This window comes from Rhinatrema bivittatum, chromosome 1 (assembly GCF_901001135.1).
Source record: "Rhinatrema bivittatum chromosome 1, aRhiBiv1.1, whole genome shotgun sequence".
NCBI lineage: Eukaryota > Metazoa > Chordata > Amphibia > Gymnophiona > Rhinatrematidae > Rhinatrema > Rhinatrema bivittatum.
In genome coordinates, this window is record NC_042615.1 from 614,827,687 (window position 1) to 614,841,279 (window position 13,593).

Sequence of the window (13,593 nt, forward strand, 5' to 3'; positions counted from 1 at the left end):
TGTCTATATTAATGGAGAACAGGAGAGAGCAAACCATCCACAACTGCCTGTTGCTTACCTCTGCATTTTTGGCCAAGTCGCAATCTGATTGGCTGAATGCCCTCTGCTAACTTATATATATATAACATGAAAATAACTACACCATAGAAGGTGTAGTTATTGGGCACGAAATAGGCAGCGAAAAGGCCCTTACCTTTTCGCTGTCCGTGCCGTCCTCGCAGAATCGGCCCCGGTGACGCCCCGACTCCTCCTCTTCCGGGGCTGACTCCGCCCCGATGTAGGTAGCAGTGGCGTGCGATAGCCTTAGAAAACAAGGCCCTAAACCTATTTTATTTCCAAAATCTGGAAACCAAGTAGGTAAAGTAGACCTTTGTTTCAGATACTAAAAGGAGAACTAGAGTACATTAAACAAAAAGTTTTAACAGGGTGGTTTCATGCTGATCCACTCTCATGGTTTAATCAGATGCATCACCATAGGACGGTCCCAGCTACAACAGTGAATGATTTCCGGATTTTGTCTCTGTCACTGTAGGCATTGTGTGAATTAATTTTGGGAATGTGCTACTAACTTCTACATCCAACTCATGGGCTGACAATCCACTGACTGTCCTTCATTGTGGGCAGCCCGTGGTTCTCCAGTTTTCTCAGGGCTCTTTCTCCCTTTACGTTCTCTGTAATTAGGTCTTTCTTTCGAGAGGCCTTTAGAAGTGAAAGTACTTAACAGGAACTGATTGACTGGTTGGTACATTTGTATGTTTTATATTGGGGAAGACTTTTGCTGTCAATACGCAAAGGTTAGAGTTCGGTACTGAATAATGCATGACAGGAAAGCTTCTGTTAAGCTTTTTTCAGTCAAAATTGTATGCATAGCTGCAGAGTGAGTAACCAGTTTTGAAAAATGTCACACTTGCAGTATCCCAGGCTCCGCTGTCTGCGCTTATGATATGACAGACATTGCCAATGTATTTACCGGGAGATTCAAGGAACAAAAGTCTCCAGATTCCACGTGGACGCCTGTTCCTGATGAAAGAGTGCCCAAGCCAAGGTAAGACCTTCTTCACTTTGATCATGCTTCACATTAAACTAAAATTACCTGCTTTCAAAGGTATGCCTGTAGCCTGACAATGAGCTTGAAAGCGAGGCTATAAATGCTGAGCAAACTATGATGTAATGCAATGCAATATATAATCTAGAGAACTGTTGGGTTATGTATTTTAAGTTTGGAACATTTGAAATGACAAAGCTTTTAAGTTCTTTGCCAATTTTGTTCTGGACAGGAAAGACGTTATGACCATGGGCTGTTGTCTTATGCCCTTCTATCCAGATGTCCTTCCGTGTCAGCAGAATCTTTCTGACATTAGTAGACAGTGGGGCTGTGGCACTGTCCATAACTGCAGGGATTTCATTGACTATTTTGTACTAAGCATGCTATAAGCTGATTTTATATTTCCAGCAGGTGTTTTGTTTTTTTAAGTTGGAGCATTTAGCAGTCTGGTTGATTTGAGTATTCACTTTAAACTAGTAAGAAAAGAATTGCACAGCAATTCATAGGAACACTTTTTCTCTTGGCTTGATGGAAAAACTTCAGTTTTTCCAGTTTTGGGTTATTTCCCTGAGTTTTCTGGGAAAACATTATTTTGGTTTTTATATATCCTGAAAATGTGATTCCTATAGGTTAAATGGTTCAGGAGATAATTTGTACATAGGCAGACAAAGTGAATACATCATTTTTTTAAAGGAAAAATGTGCTAAAAAAGGAAGTCAATATTCAAAGGGTTTGTCTGACTAAGTTCAGGATTTAGCTGGACAGTCTAGCAGTTTTAAACTTCCTGCCCTTCTGATATTCAGCACTCACTAAATAAAGGTATCTAACTCTGATTGAAAGAATAGCAGGTTTAAAGTTGGCTGGATAACTTAAAGAAAAGCTAGCCTGCCTAGTGGGTCCTGAACCCCTACTTTAAAAAAGGTGTTGGCCAAATCCTCACCCCCACTCCCACCCCTACTGGCTGAATTCCCAAAAGTGGCCCCTGAGCTGAATACTAAAAGCATAGAGCTGACAACTCCCATCATATCAGTACTAATTTATTCATTTCACAGCTGTCAGTGAAGGGACCAACCCCCTTTTGAAATTAGTAACTTTTCAATCCAAGATGGCGTCGGCACTCATAGTTTGAACGCCGTGGCAGTTTCCGTCTCTGGAATTCTTCAATGTATTGCCTGAAAATGCCCCATTCTGCCAGGAAAAGACGTGCAAGGGAGAAAACCTACCCTGGGGTTACTCCTAGCCGCCTGTGACTGGCCCGATGGATGACCACGTCGTTCGAGGGGGGCTTACCATCGGGAGAAGAGTCGCATCAGCTGGGAATTGTGGAGGAGGAGCAAGTTTCCCTACCGGACTCGGACACATCTTTGTCCCTGATGTGGAGACAAGTGCCAGCGAACCCTGCTGCACTCAGGAACCGGGAAGAAAACCTAGTTACATCGCCTGCCGATGATGCAGGCTGTCGAAATCTCCAGGCAGGGAGTTCTTCTCCGGGAAGAGGAAGTGCAGACGCCAAAGCAGCTTTGCTCGACGAGTTTGCCGGCAACGCAGCCATAGGAGAGCAACCTTCGATGAATTTAAGAGGATTTTCTACCCCTTTGCCTACATATCTGCAATTTTCTTTGGTGAGACCTGTACAGGTAACTTTGGGTTCCATATGGGAGACAATTGAAGGACTTGGAAACTTACTCTCTAATCAGTTAAACTCTTTGGTATTAAGATCAAATGAAAATGAAATGCGTTTACAAATGGTGGAAAATGCTACTAAGGTTACCTCTCAACAGATTAGTGAGGTTAAGACAAGTTTGATTTCTATCAAGTCTCCTCAAGAATCTTTTATAAAATAATTCATTTCTATTAAGTAAGATTGAGAACCTTGAGAATGTCATTAAGGGCAGAAATCTTTGCCTTGTGAATTTTCCTAAGATGCCTTAAATATCTCCAAAAGATATGGTTAAAAGATATTTAATGGAAATTCTCAAAGTCTCTGAGGCAGCAGTCCCCCCACTGTCACGAGCATTTTATCTACCCCGTTTGAAAAAAGGGAGAGAAGAAAATCAAGTTGGGACTGCTAATGAAATTTTGTCAGAGCATGTTGGCGGAATCTGCCACACTCGCTTTGAATATTTCCGAATTCCTAGAGACTTCTGACTCTGCTCAAGTTACTCTGGCAGCATTAATAGTAACTTTTGTATTAGAACCTGATGGAGACTGGATACTGAAGCTTTTCTTTAGGCATAGATTGGATCCTTTTTTTTTTTTGCAACTTCAGGTCAGGATCTTTCCTGATGTGTCTAAACAGACACAGAAGAAGAGAAAGCAATTTTTGCTCCTCAGACCAAAGGTCCTGCAAATAGGGGCCTTTTTCTTCTTAAAATTCCCCTGTAAGTGTTATATCAAGTATAGGGAAGTTTCATATATTTTTTTTCTTCCCCCACAATTAATACAATTGCTGAGTGACAAAATTGCAGTCTCTCAACATAGTATTGGGTAAATGTCATTATTATGTTTCCTAAGATGGCTGTGTGTTATCTCTCCTTATTGTGTTTATTAAACCCCCCCCCCCCCCCTCTCGAGGTGCTGACATATTTCTTTATTTTTATATTAGTATTTCTTGGATCCTGGGGATTGTGGACTTAATGTATGAAGTGCCCTTTTTGATTATATGGTATTTTTGTTTTGGATCTGAACTTCATATATTTTCAATATTCAAGATTTGTTCTTGATTTGTAAATTAATAAATTGCATAAATAAAAAATTAAAAAAAGAAAAAGAAATTAGTAACTTTTAACTGACTAAAGATAGCCAGATAAAATGATCTACTACGACTATCATTTCCAAAGTGCTACTTGATATACATAGCGCTGCACAGATACACATTAGAGACACAGTCCCTGTTCCATGTAGCTTACAATCTAGTCAAGACAAACGTACATGACAAACAAGTCTATAGGAAGTATACTTGTTCTAGAGAAGTGGTACGGATTTAAAAGCAGCTTCATAAAGGTGAGTTTTTAAACTGGGTTTCAATTCAGTCAGAGAGGGAGCATGACATGCCAGTTCAGGAAGTCCACACCAGGCATCCAGCGCAGCAAGGCTGAAAGCACAGAGCCAGGAGATGGAGGAAGAGACAAATCATTGGTCTTTTCACTTGGAACAGAGTGAATACATTAATATTAATGTGCTGGGTGCTAAAAGCTCTATTGCATTTAGTATTCAGCCCACTGGCCACTGGGTCACTTTAGGGTATTCAGGAGGTGGCGAATTGCCCAACATCTTTTTTAAGGTAGGACATGGGGGGGGTGTGTGTGTGGGGGGGGGGGGGCAGGATTGGCATCTGCTTGGCATGCAAATTTTTTTTTCCAATATTTGCACAGATAACTTTTTCTGGGTAACTTTAGCTGAGTATATTCAATGGGAGACTTCCCCAGTTAAGTCCCACTGAATATCTTGATCATATTGAGCCGGTTAGCTTTAACTTATTGATTTCCTGCTTCCCGCACCATTGAATATTGACCTCTGTCTGGGCCAGCCCCATGACATATGCTGCACTACTGCCCCTTGCAGCACAAGAGATCCAGGCTCTAGTTTGGACATGCTGTGGAGGTTGTGCACTCAAGCCAAGGGAACGAGGGAGGGAGAGAAGGAAGAGAGCTGATGCTACTGTGGCAGCCTCTACTGGCCAATGTTAGGCCAACAAAGGTTCCTAGAGCAGTTTGGGCATGCCATATGGGGAACAGTGAATGAAGATGGTCAAATTATAGGAGAGAAATAAAAAAACAAAGTTCCGGTGAATTTTAGTACTCCTGAAAAGCACTTAAAATAATAATGTTGTCTTCCATTCATGACAGCATGGGAAGTGTCAGTACAAGGTTCCTCATGCTGACCAGTTAAATGGCTTCAACTCTGGTCTGGTGGGATCTTTTATGGGATTGACAGGGTTCCCATATTGATTTATTTCTAGGCTTTTATGCTGAGGCTGCTAGCAGTCAAGCCAATTATAATGATGAATTTTAACACTATAGATTCCTATCCTCTGGGAAGAGGCTTATTTCATATAGGTCACCAAATAGCTTACACATAATAATGACTGTCTGCCTCTACTGACCCTAACCAAATCTGAGCCAGTAACCTTGAATTGTAATTATCTGTATTCTTGTGCCAATATGTTGAGTCTTTCAGTCCCCTAAGAACATCAACATTTCAAAAAAGCCCAATAGTACAGAGAACAGTGTTGATGTTTCTTTGAATCTTGAGTTAGAGTCTGTTGTTTTTAAAAGATTGAATGTTACAAAAAAAAATCACTAAGCTCAATAACCACCCTTCAAGGTGAAAATGAATTGCAATACAAAAAGATGGCTTGCAATACCATAAAATGAGCACAATATGGACTGTAAATACTATATATTAAAGCATTAGAGAAATATTCTCATATAGGGTGTACTGAATAGTTTATATTGAATCAATGCCTCTTATCTTCATCGCACTCCTTCTTATATACAAAATCCATAAACTGTTGGCTGAGTCTATAACTTATCAACTCTTTCAAATAAAAATGTTGTAAAAATCCCTGGCTGAGGATAAACAAAATGCAGTTAAAAACGTATCTGCTCATAGCGTCATCAACTAGTTCATCTTCTATGTAGCCACCTAACAAGGGCTACATTTTGAGTTGTATCTTCTCTAGGGGTATCTGTCATTTCAAACGCTGTGCAGCCTTCACTTAACAAGCTCTTTACTGGTCAGCCAGTAGTTCATGGATTTTGTGTATAAGAAGGAATGTGATGATGATAAGAGACACCGGTTTAACATAAACTATTTGGTGCACTATATATGAGAATAATCCTCTTATGCTTTAATATATTTAGAGTCCATATTGTGGTCATTTTGTTATTTTTATATTACAAAAAAAATAAAGAATTAACAAAACAATTTCAAGCCCAACTTTGGCAAAAAAAATAAATGAAGTTTTCAGCTAGATGTGTCTGTTGGCCAACTAAAATTTCATACTGTTGTTTTAAGGGGTTTTTTTGTATGACACACAGAATGGATAAAGTTAGTGTCTTAAAGAAGAGGACTCCAAGGAGTTTTCTTTTACAACTGGAGTCATAGGAGCCAACTCTTGAAAATGATCGGGGGTGTTTAACTCAACACAAATTACAGCGCCCCCAGCAAAAAAAGAAAAAAAAAACAGAACCCAGTGAGCTGTGAGTGTGACTGATCAGCCTATTCTTACATGTCCAGAGAGGAGCAGGTAATATGGACATAGAGAAGACTCGTGGACAAAACAAAATCTGGGGAAGACTCAAAGTCCCACAAATCATTCTTCTCCCCAACCCCAGCTCATCCCCACCAGTCTCTTCCTTCCTGCTCCATTCCCCCCCCCCCCCAACAGCCCAACCATACCACAGTCTCTTCCCTCACCTGTCACCACCACTCTCGCTCAACTGCCCCCTTTTTCCTCTCATTCTCCTAATCTTCTCTTCCTTCTCTCCCCATCTTTTCCCCCTCCTCTCCTTACCCCCTCTTAATTGTCCCTCTCCTGCATAGGCATGCTTTGTATTTTATATTTGGGAGGAAGGGGTTTAACACCCCTCTTCCAGCTTCACTCCCTTCATCCCCTTAGGCGGCACTTGCACATTTTCTCCCGCAAAAATTAACGCCTCCCCCTGGAGCAGGCGTTAATTCTAGAGGACCCCAAAAGGTTTACAGAAATGCAGAAAAAACTGCTTTTCTGTAGGTCCTATAACTTAATATTGTGGTGATATTAAGTCGGAGGAACCAAAAAAGGAAAAATCTTAAAAAAAAAATTAAAAAGTGTGCCAGCAGGTTAGGAAATGGGACACTCAATTAATGAGCGTCCCTTTTCCTAGGCCATTGCTGTGCACAGATTAGGAAAACGGACGCTCGTAAAAATTGAGCGTCTGTTTTCCTAACCCGCTGACAACTGTCTCTTCTGGGTGCCTGCTGCCACGGAGGCACTAGGGATGCACAGTTTCCCCTAGCGCCTCCTATTTACCACGGCAGCCCATTTAAATATTACACCGGGTGCCCCAGAAAGGTGCATCGGCACACATTAGGAGAGCGAGCGCTCAAGCGTGCCAATCTTGCATCAGCCTGAAAGAGCATGCAGGGAACCCTTTCCTTCTGCTGCTCCCCACCCCCTGCCTCCTGTTCTGATGTGAAGAAGAGGGTCGGTGGTGAAGCTGGAGTGGACAGATAAAGCAGTCAGAATCCTTCATCCTTTAAAGATCTCTTAAATCCTTATGAAACCAAAAATGATTTCAATATAATTCTTGGGAGTGATGGCTCAGTAGAAGAATTTCATCTTCATACAAAGGTTCTTACAGCCGCATTTGTGGCCAGTGGTCAGGGATGGGCAGCGATTTTCTTATTTCATGTTTAGTGCACACTGATTTTGACTTAGTGCACACTGATGCGCGCTAGTGCGCACTCACTCAAAATTAGTGCAGACTAAAATTGAAACAAAACAAAAAATAAAGTAGGAAAAAATAACCAAGAAAAAGCCAGTACAATTTTTTTTTTGGCTGCACATCTCTACCGATCATGCACCATTTACAAAGACCTGAATGTGTTTTAAGAAGTTTGCAACTGCTGCTAACAGCTGGCAAAGAGAGCAATACTTTCAGTTCTAAAAATCTTCATGACTGGCGCTGCTACTGACAAGTGTCAAACTTGGGCCAATTCACCCCCTTTCTGTATCCGTTACCATGCATCCATTATATGTGCCCATATCTTTCTGTGAAATTAACAGCATGACAGACTGCTGATGCTGAGGGCATTTTAGCATACCGAAGCTCATATAACTGGAAAGAGGACAAGAACTTTCTCAAAATAATCTAAAAAGGACAGTTACACTATTTCAATAGAAAACAAAAGCAACATTTCATAGTTAAAAGTTTTTTTACTTGTTTCTTAACTTGATAAAGTGTAGATTTTTTTTGTGCTTGGTACATTTTTATTTGCATATAGTTTAAATATTGTTTAAAAACAATGGCCCAGATTTTATAACATGCGCGCGGGCGTAGATTTGTGCGCGCAACCCGGCGCGCACAAATCTACGCCCGATTTTATAACATGCGCGCCGAGCCCTAGGGGAGCCCCGATGGCTTTCCCCGTTCCCTCCGCTCCCCCCCACCTTCCCCTCCCTTCCCCTATCTAACCCGCCCCCCCCAGCCCTACCTAAATCCCCCCCCCCACCTTTGTTGTCCTTTTTACACCTGCCTCTGGCAGGCGTAACTTGCATGCGCAGGCCGGCTGCCGGCGCGCGATCTCCCAGCACAGCCGCCGTGCCGGAGGCCTCGGGACCGCCCCCAGACTGCCCCCTTCCCGACGCCCACGTCTCGGGGCTTGCACGCATCGCCGAGCCTATGCAAAATAGGCTCGGCGGGCGCAAGGGCACTTTCTCGGGGTTATGCGCGTAAGTTACGAGCATAACCCTTTGAAAATCTGCCCCATTGTGAATTATTTTCAATACAAAAATTGACTTTTTTCGCATAGTGAATCTTATTCCAAATTATGCAAAATTGCTACAAAATTTGCTAATTCTTGCCACAGAATCTTGAAAACTCTGCTGCAAGAAAGTGGAGGGCCCTGGGTATAACCTAGTAGTCCTTTGTGGGGAATTCTAGGAGCTGTATGGGTCCTGGAGGAAACGAGATTCTCTGCAGGTTCTGGTGCTTTTCTGTTGGATCAACATAAGAATTGTCTAAGGATGAGTTTGTACATGAGCCATCAAGATCGCACAAGTCCCATCCTCAGAAGAGGGAAGCTGCATGGTCTTTCAAGCTCATGTGGAACATGCTGTCTATGTGCATCTTTCAAAGCAAAATGCTTCATTGACTAAAGTAGTTATGATTGGATGAGTTTACTCCCATTACTAGTGTTTTCATGCCAATTAAAAAAAAAATAAATAAATAAAAATGCTGTTGATGCAACTCCATCATTGCTTTTTGCTTCAACGGCAGGGGGAAAAGATGAAAAGGGAAATTAGATTCAGATAGCAAACAACAAGGACATTGAATTTTGTGGGCTGGGAAAACAATTAAGCATAGGGGGTAACTTGCTGATGTGGCTGTTACTACCCTTAACCAAAAAAGCCTGAATCTCTCGATGCATCTGCAACACTGCTCTCTGCTTCAATGGCAAGAGGTAACGGGGGACCGGACTCAAACAGCAACCAAGAAGGGCTCTGACTTTGTCAGTCTGGGAAGCTGAAAAGCATGGGGGTGACTTGTTTGGCCCGGCAGAGACTACCATAAGCTGGCTGTGCAGACTGGATGGACTGTTGGTCCTTTTCTGCCGTCATTTCTATGTTTCTGTATATTTCTATGTTATTCGCCCTACATCATGCACTCTTTCTGCATCTGTATTGTGCAGGTAAAAAGGAAATTGTGAGTTGGCACAAATGACCCCCAGGTGCATTAACAGTGAATGATAGGTAATGCTGCTGCTTAACTGTGGGAGGGAGGGAGCTGGCACCATTCCAACCATCTCGTGGTTTGAACTAGCAGCCCCATGAGACTACAGGCATCCATGTCGTTCAAACCGCGAGATAGCTGGAGCAGTACCAGAGGAAAGGTTAGAAGGGAGTCAGACGTCCCCCATGCAGGATAGTGGGAACACTGTCGATGGCCCTGAAAATCCATTTACACTAAATAATATCCAGTCATTTACATCTGCAACGTGTACTGCATATATAGAGAAACTGTTTTTATTTTTCCCTGTTTTTGTCAGTTTTGCATGACTTATTTGCATTGCTGTTAAGTCAAAATATTTTTACAGTAAAAAAAAAATAAACCTGGATTCAAGCTTGTATCTTGGCTAAGGAGTACACAAGTCCAGAGGAAATCATAAGAATATAACCATTGGATATAGGTGAATATCCGCTGTCTCCTGCTTGCAGTGGGCTTCAGACAGAATCAGTAATGAGCACTATAAATCAAATCACCTGTCTGGGGGGCGGATCCAAGATGGCCGATCGATAGGTTTTGCACGCCGTCAGCTCTCTCGGGCATATTCAAGATTTTGTTTTCTTGCTACATTCTTTACCTGTGATGGGAAGAAAGCAGAAACCTAGGACAGAGCCCTACCCTGCAGTTCCTCCGGCAACTCCTTTCTCTGGCCCGATGGATGCCCACATCCTGCGCAGCAGCTCAATATTGGGGCTTCAGCCGCTGGAGAGAGGGGGAGGGGAATCTGAGCTCCCCTCTCTCCCTGGCTCTCTGTCATCTTTTATCCCCGTAGAGGGAACCCCACTGGATAATTCTGCTGCTACGAGAGGGGCCCTAGAGTCGAGGGAGATGCTGCCACACCAGAGTGCCGGTGAGCTAAGCCCCGTGGGGAACGACAGGGCGCCGGTAGCACCGGTGAGTCCAGAGTTTCATTGAGGACAGTCTGGATTGGATGAAGATGTATTGCTGGAAGGTATTGGGGCAACGTTGCGGGGTCTCTCCCTTTGAGAATGCCTACTTTGTTGTCTACTGTGCAAAGACCTACAGTTTTCTCCCTTGTGACAATTTGGGAAGCCATCATAGAAATGAGAAGCTCAATTTTACAGCAATTATCGCCAGTTATTGCCAAATGTAATGAGTTGGAAGAAAATATTTTAGTGTTTTCCAACACAACAGCAGCAATGGATCAACAACTCTCCTCTTTGAGAGGAGAGTTGATCCATTGCACGGGTCTGATCCATTGCATGGGCCTGCTCACCTCGCTAGCTCCTCTTCAGGTCACGGGTCGGCTTCCCTAGCAGCAGCTGCGAGCTCCTCTAGGCCTTGGCGTTCCGCGGGGGCGGTCACCGGGCCTTCCACTGCGCACCAGGCCTCACACCGGAATTCAGCGTCTCCAGTGGCATTGGCCACGCCCCTACACACGCACGTGAGCGGACCGCCTGGCCTCTTGTAGTGTGCCAGGGGCGGGTCCTAGCTCCGTGGCACGCCCTGATTGATGGAACGATATAAGGAAGTCCCTGCCTGCACTTCCTTGCCTTGGCAATCGAATCAGCATTGTAGTGTGTGCTAGGTTGCCTCTGAGTTCACAGTCTTGTTCCAGTCTTGTTCCAGCCTTGTTCCAGGGTCCTACTGTTCCAGCCTTGTTTCAGTGTCCTACTGTTTCAGTGTCCTTCTATTCCTGCGTCTGTCTGTTTGTCTTCCCAGGTAGTACCCTCGGACTGTCTCTCTGGTACTGACTTCGGCCTGTTCCTCGACCTTCCTGTCTGCTGCCTGCATCCTGACCTCTGCCTGCCTTGTGACCTAGTCTGACCTCCAGAAACTGACCTTTGCCTTGTTGACTACTTCTCGGACTGACCCTCAGATTCTGACCTCTGTCTTGTTGACCACATCTCCTGATTCTGGCTCTGTCTCTTGCCTTGTCATCATCTACGCTGTTTGGGTCTTCCTTGCTTCTCCAAACCAACAGCATGAAGTCCAACCGCGCTCCCTTGTTGATCGTGGGCACGCCTCTCTACTACCTCTCTGGGAGACCCTGCGAGGCCCACCTAAGTCCAAGCAGCCCGGGTCCCTATGGGCTCCACCCGGGGGGGGGACCTCGGGCTTCCAGTCGTAAAGCTCATCCTAGGCTCTGTCTCCTCCTGTGCTCCGCCCCCTGGGGGCAGGTGCTTCCTGGTCCCTACCAGGGAGCCGTTCTCCACTGCTCCAGGACAAGGGTCCACCTTCAAGCACAACAGGTTGCCAAGGCCATGGACTCGGCGGAGTCTCCCACCTCCAGGGCCCTACCAGGTTTGGCCGCCACAGTCCAAGAATATCGCAGGGCTTTGGAATTGCTGGCCTCTTCGGTAGAAGAGCTCAGTTTCCAGCTAAGAGATACAGCCCTGGCCAATCCCGTGGGCCTATCAGCCTCTATGCTACCCACAGCATCGTTGGCGCTCCCTGCACCTCCTCAATACAATGGGGCCCACGCTCCTGTCTTGGCTTCCTCAATCAGTGCTTCATGCAGTTTGCACTGCAACCATCCTTGTTCCCGAAGGAAACAACCAAGGTGACCTTCATCCTTTCCCGCCTGGAAGGGAAGGCTCTGGCATGGGCCTCTCCCTTATGGCAACGCTCTGATCCTATACTTTCCAAGTTACCCGAGTTTGTTGCTCTCTTCAAACAGACCTTCGGAGACCCAGGCTGCAAAGCTGTAGCCAGCCATGATCTACTCCCTCTCTGAGTATACAGTGGAATTCAGGACACTGGCTACTGAGCTCGGGTAGCAAGAAGATTGTCTGCAAGCCATCTTCCTAGATAGACTCTCCAGCTATCTCAAAGATGAACTCTCCGTCCATGAGACTCCCACATCTCTAGAGGACCTGATTTCCCTCACCGGGAAGATCGACCATCGTCTCCGGCAAAGGCACCTAGAAGTAAAGGCTTCCTGCTCTCTTACACCGTGTCCCATGCGTGTCCAGAGTCCTCCTTCCAAGATTCCAGCACCACCACCCTCTCCCGTAGTGGAACCTATGGAGTGAACCGTGGGCAACTGACTCTGACCGAACGTCTTCGTCAGAGGAAGGAGGGTCTTTGCCTTTACTGTGGCACTTCCAGACATCTTCGGCAATTTTGTCCGTCCCATCCGGAAAACTGCAATGCTTGAGACCGGCGGGGGTCCCGAGCTTAGGCGCGACTGTCACTGGCCCCCAACTCTTGCTTCCAGTCTCTCTGGGCATCGAGGCCCACTCCTTCACCACCACTGCTTTTATTGATATAGGAGCAAGTGGCAGCTTCATCATGGATGACATCATCAAGCTTCTGAACATTCCTCTTCAGCCATTAGATGTGAGTTTCCGCATTGCCTCCATTCAAGGAGAACATCTTCCAGGACTCATCACCCATCGAACAGTGGCTGTCCGTCTTACCGTGGGCACTCTCCGTGAGGAGGAGATGTCCTTCTATGTGTTAAAATGTTCCACACATCCAGTCATCCTGAGGCTGCATTTGCTCCAGGTCCACGAACTCCAGTTCAATTGGCATTCCCTGCAGTTGGTGCAGTGGGGTTCCCAATGCCAGAAGACATGCCTATGTCAAGTATCCCCCGCAGTCTCTGTCATGAAGTCTACAACTCTATCTGGTTTGCCTACTCAGTATGCTGAGTTCGAAGACGTCTTCTCAAAGCAGAAGGCGGATACCTTGCCTCCGTTACACAAGTTCAATTGCTCCATAGAGCTTCTGCTGGGCATGACGCCTCCCAAGGGCAGAACCTACCCATTGTCTCACCCAGAAACACTAACCATGTCTGAGTATATCAAAGTGAACCTAGAAAAAGGGTTCATTCGTCCCTCTCCCGCTGGAGCAGGCTTCTTTGTCAAGAAGAAGGACGGCGGTCTATGCCCTTGTATTGATTACAGAGGGCTCAATGCCATAACCCGCAAAGACCGTTACCCTCTGCCCCTTATCAGTGAGCTTTTTGACCGCCTTCAAGGGGCACGGATCTTCACCAAGTTGGATCTGAGGGGTGCGTACATTCTGGTACGCATCCAACCCGAAGATATCTGGAAAGCCAAATTCAATATGAGGGATGGTCACTATGAA

The 13,593-nt window shown here is 45.0% G+C and overlaps 1 protein-coding gene across 4 annotated transcripts in view; it reads left to right on the forward strand.

The window, feature by feature from the left end:
• The window catches only part of SEMA6A (semaphorin 6A), a 214,032-nt gene that overhangs the window by 157,863 nt on the left and 42,576 nt on the right, over positions 1–13,593 (forward strand). For all 4 annotated transcript variants that reach the window (XM_029571094.1, XM_029571069.1, XM_029571077.1 and 1 more), the window contains exon 11: positions 914–1,045. In XM_029571094.1, the coding sequence (XP_029426954.1) occupies positions 914–1,045 (132 nt within the window). The remainder of the gene's footprint in view (positions 1–913; positions 1,046–13,593) is intronic.